Source organism: Geospiza fortis, unplaced genomic scaffold, assembly GCF_000277835.1.
Source record: "Geospiza fortis unplaced genomic scaffold, GeoFor_1.0 scaffold433, whole genome shotgun sequence".
NCBI classification, from domain to species: domain Eukaryota; kingdom Metazoa; phylum Chordata; class Aves; order Passeriformes; family Thraupidae; genus Geospiza; species Geospiza fortis.
The window spans coordinates 67,116-73,807 of NW_005054554.1; the positions used below are offsets into that span (position 1 = coordinate 67,116).

At 43.6% G+C, this 6,692-nt stretch overlaps 1 protein-coding gene across 1 annotated transcript in view; it reads left to right on the forward strand.

Annotated features, from left to right (window-relative positions):
- The first annotated feature begins 6,495 nt into the window (after positions 1 to 6,495).
- SLC25A46 (solute carrier family 25 member 46) overlaps positions 6,496 to 6,692 on the forward strand; it is a 13,673-nt gene continuing 13,476 nt past the window's right edge. Inside the window, 1 exon segment of the mRNA XM_005429528.3 lies at positions 6,496 to 6,499. Coding sequence (XP_005429585.3) covers positions 6,496 to 6,499 — 4 coding nt within the window.

Below are 6,692 nucleotides of genomic sequence, written 5' to 3' on the forward strand. Positions count from 1 at the left end.
CTTGTCACTCTATTGGCATGCTTTTCATCCATCTGTCATTTGTTTTCACAGATTATGAGCTCCTTGGAAGAGGATCTGTGCCTATCCTCAGCACTACGAGAAAAACATGCCACGAAGTTGAAATAATATTGTGAAATAACTGTCATAGCTGTTGGAAGTGTACCACCTATCACAACTGAGAATGTTTGTGAGGTTCTGAGTGTGCTCCTTCCCCCAGGACCTCCCTGAGGCGAGGAAGCACTCCTCTGTTCATCCCACACCAGGACATATAATGAAGAAGACCTGGAAACTTGTGTCAGGGCAAGGAAACCACAGCAATCCCAAAGCCCAGGAATAGCACCCAGGTGGGGTGGCACTCTCCAGACACCTTTGCTTAGAGAAACCCCCCAGAGGAGGCCAGCAGATGTGACAAAAGGCCTACAACAGGACCTGTGTCTTTCTGAACTGATGGGTCCAACAAGCACCCTGGGACACCCCACGTGTCAGGTTTAACACAACACGCCTATGTTTGAGCATTTGTACCAAGCCTCACAGCCCCCCTTAAAGCAGTGACAGAAAACATGACCTTGGAAAAATTAATGGTACCAGGGAGTGTAGCACCAATCATCATTATTTTCATCTGCTTAGATACTGGTGTTGGGCCAAAAAGCCTATAAAGCATGATCGCTGGCTTCATTTCTGAAAGGAACAGAAATCCCAAGAAACTGCAATGAAATCAGGCATTTTAGATGGAAACTAGACAGATTCATTAACTTGCCACAGGTGACATTCAGCCCACAGATCTCTGTTCTTTGCTCTGCCATCAGCCACAGCCTCCTTTCTGTAACATGATTTTCTTGCATTACTTGCTATTATCACTATTACTTACTATTCATGGAGAGCTGGCATACTCCAAGATGGACTGATGTGCAGGAGAGTGTGTGCACTCTCTTTTTTAATAGATGGGGAGTCTATTAAGCAGACTGTCTGACAGTTTTTCTACCTATAGCTCAGCATCTAAACTGACATAAGTCCGTGAACTTCAAAAACCCCAGGACTTTGGTTCATTGATGACAACACAGCTTGCTTTTCTTCTGCATTTCTCCTCAGCCTCAGCAAGGAAGACAGATTAGTCTCACTCCGGGTGTGATTTTAACAGTGATAAGAGTTAGTACACCAGGTAAGACTTTATATACCAGCAGGACATTTATAATGGCAGCAGTAGAGCTTCCAAAACAAACTAAAATGACCAGACCTTAAGCCCAGTTACCAGCAGCTCCCTGGATGCTCTGGGAGCTGATCAATACCTGAATTAGCTGTCCAGGTCTCAATTAAAGCCAATGAAACAGGGTGAGGCTGAAGTAGCTGCCAAGAGTACGATTTGGGTTGGGATCAGTGGCCAGAAGCTGAGTCCCCACTTGCCAAGAGCAGAGCTAAGCCCCAGGTGTGTGACCCTACAGTTTCACACCTGTGTCACGAGTTGGTGCTGCTGCTCAGCTACTGCACAACTTAAGCCTTCGTTGGCAGCAACAGAAACCTACTTCTGTGCAAACGTATTGATTCATGCGTGCACATGTTTATTTTTCTTAGTGTTCCGTGGCAAATTAGTGTTTTAAGGTCACTTAAAGGATCACAGCAAAAGCATGGTGAAAGCAGGTTTAATATAAAACAGGACGTGTGATGCAGCTCATTTACAAGGTTCCCTCTACTACTTACTGCTAATGCCCTGGTTAAAGCACACAGAAAAAGAGCAAACTAAAACCTAAAACCTGTCAGTTGAAATCCAAAATCAACCCAAAACTTACTTCTGTGGAGGCTGGGGTTAAGGATAGGAAAGGGGTAAGGACAAACAGGAATAAGGAAGACCCTCCCATTGCAACTCAAGTTTCAGAGTACACCCCTTTGCTAAACTGTGCCCCAGACTTAACCAGCAGTTTAGGCCTATAGCTTTAACAGCCCATAAGAGCACTTAACTGACAGGTTAAGTTAAACAATTTATCTAAAGATTCATATGGAATTGACTGTAACTTATGAACCTAATTTACAAATCTGAAGTACTTTAGAATCCAGGAGAGCAGCATTCCTTGTACATATGCTACAGAATATTCACACCCTCATGCACACAGCCCTAAAGAGTTTGTACAAAACACCCACAGAGTACCTGTGACAAACTCCCCTCAAATTTGGTGAAAGACACACATCTGATACTGTCACGGTTTGACGCTGGTGCAATGCTAGTGCCTTCATGAAAATACATTTTCTCTGGTGTTTGCTGTGAGATGTGACCAGGAATAGAGTAAAGCAGGCTCTAACTTAGGAAAAAAGAAGAGAAAACTTTATTAACTTACAACTATATGTAAAAAGAAACGCACAGAAAGAATGAAAACCTTCCAAAAACATTCCTCATCCCCCCACTAAATTTCTAATACATTTATTCTTTAGATCACTAACTTTCAGTCTATCACTACTTTTTAGATAATCAATTCTCAGTTCATCAAGGAGTGAGGAGTCCCTCTTGCACTATAGGCTTCTCTTGGAAACACAGTTGAAACTTCTTGCATTTCCTGTCACACATGGCACCGCCCAGACAACATCTGCCATGGTGACATCTTCCTTCCATGCCCAGTGCTCTCACCACTGCACATGGACCAGAGCTGCTTCTAGGGTTCTCTTTTTAAGGGTGCTTTGCCCAGTTCCAAAAAGAGCACAGTCTCCCACTTTTGGGACACATGGCCCCCACAGATTTCACCCCCTGGGTCCGAGGGGTCTCAAGAACAGAGATCTTCTCCTCCACTGAAGATCGAGGGCACCAACCACCCTCCTCGCCTGTTGTCTCTGTTCACACACTCCTTCACATAACATCACTGCACTCCCTTGGCTCCAAGCCATTGCCTCCCCATAAATGCAGTCTCTGTGTCACAGGGAAAATGGTTCTGTCCATGGCTAGACAAGAAAAGTCCAGCCAAAGGCCACTCTATCATCTCTTCTTACTCAAGATTCTTCTCTACTTCTCTCATGGCTTATTTCTTCATATCTTCTTATCTTTCTTCTCATTCAACTCCAGGAGGATCAGCATTTGTAAGGTTTCTATCATCTAAGAAAAGGGTTAAAAATCTTAGGCTCTGCTTGTCCAGAACTCCCACAGCTGCCCTGTGGGCACTTTCTCGCCACATCCCCCACCCTCGGCCAGCCAGGCTATCAAGTTTTAAGGTGGCACAGGCACAGGCTGGCTCTCTCTCCATTCAGAGTTTCTCCAAGTTTAGCAAACTTGAGAGCTCTCCGGCTCTTAGAGGCCCCACATAGAGGAAGGTCTGGTCACAGACTCTGATGTCCTGAAGAGCTCAAAGGGTCTCACTTTGGAGTATTACTTATAGAGTCACAAGAGCGTGGGCTTCAATCATAAAAATTTTTCATCCCGACTGCAATTTGGGCTAGTAGGTTCTTTGAAAGTTTGATAACAAAATTGTTATTCCACTTGGGTTGTTTTCCAGGCAAGAAAAATAAGTTTCCAAGGCTGTTCATTAAAAATCAGGAGCTCATTAGACAGTACTAGCTCCTGGGAACAGACTGATTTTGATAAGCTCAGGAGGAGCTCAGCCCAGGTGCTGTTTGTGAAGATCAAGGCCTAATGAGCATTTCTCAGATCGCAGTGAGGCCCCAGGAGGAGTGCAGGGGATGCACACCACATGTACACATACGCCATTGCACATCTCTGTAGTGTAGACAAATTAAAAGTAATTACATCCAAATCCCGATCACAGAGAAGTTCTTTGAGTTCTTTAATGCACTTTTCTCATGACAAAACCTCCCAGGATAACACCACTTTGTATCAAATAGGTTTACTCCAGTAACAACCTACAACAACAAGAATCCTTCTATTTCTTTAGTTCTGACTCCCATTTCCCATATATGGTTTTTCAACTCAGCTGAGGAACAGATTCTGAACTTTGTTTATTCATGGTTTTGTATTTATTAATAATATATGCAGTATTTTACAGACTTTGGTATTCTGCTGTCAAAACCATTAGAAGAGCACTAATGCATTGTACATGGTATCATATATTGGCTTTGTAATTTGGTGTCACTCTTATGGTTTGGAGGTACATCTAATATTCCAGGCATTCTACACATTGTACACAAAAGAAGACTGAAATAGAGGTGTTACTGCATGAGCAGCAAAGGATGATCCAGCCACCCACCTTAGATTCAGCTATGAGGAGAAACAACCCTGCAAAGACCCATTTAACTTCCAGGCTTGTTTCTTTTCAGCTGAGAAATGAAAATTCTCCCATGAAGGCAATTTGCAGGCTCTTCCTCCCTGCCCAGATCACTCTTGGTGGGCGCTGGTGAACAAGCCAGCCAAAGCACAGACACTGGGCGCCAGTTATCAGTGTGAGGGAGAGACCCAAGACCCTGTGGCACCTTCCAGATTCCTGCTTGGGTCATTGAGGGAGTTACAGAGATGTACAGCAGGAAAATGTCACATATTCAAGTCCAGAAGAGGGCAGCTTCCCACTATGCAGATCTCAAAGACATGGTGTAAATCAAATCTGAGTCAGCAGCTTTGCACTCTACTCCTTTGCTAACTGGTTAGCAAAGCAGTAGCTATGAGCATCATTCTCCAAGATAAATGTAGATTTTTATTTGAATACAGTTTCCTCACCCTGAACAATTCCCCGTCTCACACACATTCACAGAATTCACAGAATTTTTAGGTTGGAAGAGACCTTAAAGATCATTGAGTCCAACCCAATATTAGTCACTGAATATTGTTTTAGAAAAAGCAGCAGATCTGGCTATTCCAACAGTCATGTCATATTCCAGTGTGGAAAAAGATTGTGGTTTCTCTAGAACAACACTCTTTCTCCTATTTTTTTCTGAGGAACTGTGGTTTACTGGTTTCTCTTATTGACACCCTTCATTCTGTTTTCTCTCCTGGAGGCTGCTCATGCTTCCAAGACCAAGCACAGAAACTGCATGCCTGGCTTTATATTAAGTCACATAAGAATTAAATTTAAAGGATCATTAGCACAGAAGCTTTGTGTCCTACTGTAATTGCTGCTCAGTGCACTTAGGCCGTTGCCAACTTCTCACTGAAAAAGTAAACCTCTGAATTGTTTTCTTTGTGTTTTCTTTCAAAGAAAAGAAGGAAGCCCAAACTTCTGCTATATCATGTGAAAACAGATTCTGTGCTATGGGAGCACAGTCAAACACCAAGGAATGATTTGAGGACACTGTGTAGAAAGCATGGACCCCACACCTGAAACTCTAATTAATACTGATATTTAATTTCTTATCATTACTGTTCAGTATCTTTATCAGATAACATGGACATCATGGGATTGAGTGCACCCTCAGTAATTTTGGAGATGACACAAAGTTGAGTAGTGCCATTGACACAGCTGAAGGACTGACAGTATTACAAGACTGGTAAAACACTGGAAAAGGTTGCCCAGAGCGGCTGTAGCCACATCTCTGGGACCATTAATTCAGTTTGCAAAGGGCCCTAAACACCTGCTAGAAATTGATGATGTCCCTGCTTATTGCAGGGCAGTTGGTCTAGATGACCTTTAAAGATTTCTTTCAATCCTGACTAGTCTGATTTATGATTTCAACAACTTAAGGAAGACTAGAGCTGTCTAACAAACCAGAGTACAGCTATGTTGTAACTTTATGCGCTGAATTTGTGTTTCAGTTTATGGCCATTGCTCCTTTTCATGTCCTTGGGCACCACTTTAAAAGAGTCTGGCACCATCCTTTGGCACCTGCCTTTGAGATATTCATGTGCATTAATGAGATTTCCTCTCACAAAGCTCATGTGGATGACTCATGCTATACTTAGACTTGAACACACTAATGCTGGCTTAACCTAGTGCACAAAATGAGAACACCTGTGTGTCAGACTAAGACCCAGTTGTTGAGCTTCTTAGAAGATGAGCTGGACATGCCATGGTCTGGTTGACATGGTCATAGTTTGGACTTGTTGATCTTGGAGGTCTTTTCAACCTAAATGATTCTGTGATTCTGAGCTAAAGGATCATTAAAGTCACAGGCTGTGGCCTCCCTAAGGGGAAGGAAGATTCATAAATGCTCATGGTTGAAAGAACAATAAAAGTCAGAGGGTCTGCAAACAATCAGAAAGTTTTATTAGTAAATCACACACTTGGCATGGAAATTGGTATTCTAGTCCTTGACTATACAAGCATGTGGCAATGGGTTTTAGATAAAGAAGTAGTGTGAAAGGGAAGACAGAAAGGAAGAGGTGAACTGAAGAGGAGGACAGAGAGAAAAAAGAGATCATCGCTCCTGGTTCCAGCACTGATCCAGCTAAAGGGATGTCAGTCCTGGTGTCACAATCCATCCAGCTGCATCCATCCAGCCAACGGAATATCCTGAGTGCACCACCTGGGCTTGGGGGATACTTTCTATGGCCTGACTTCCCCGTGCTGAAGTGTTTCTCACTTTCTGTGCAATCAGTTATCATGGGCAGTCGGTTCTGTCAGACCATTTACGGAAATGGGTCAGGGGACTTTGGGCATCCTGGGTGCTCCGTGATCCTCTCCCTGCCCTCCTTCATGGCCACATCCCCGCGCCTGCCGTGTCTGTGTTGTGCTCATCTCCAGGGTCGATAAGAAGGATGTTTTTCCCCGGAAAGTCTCAGGTCCGCATGGCCACCTTATGTTTCTCCGGCCACCTCTCGTTCTTTCTCACGG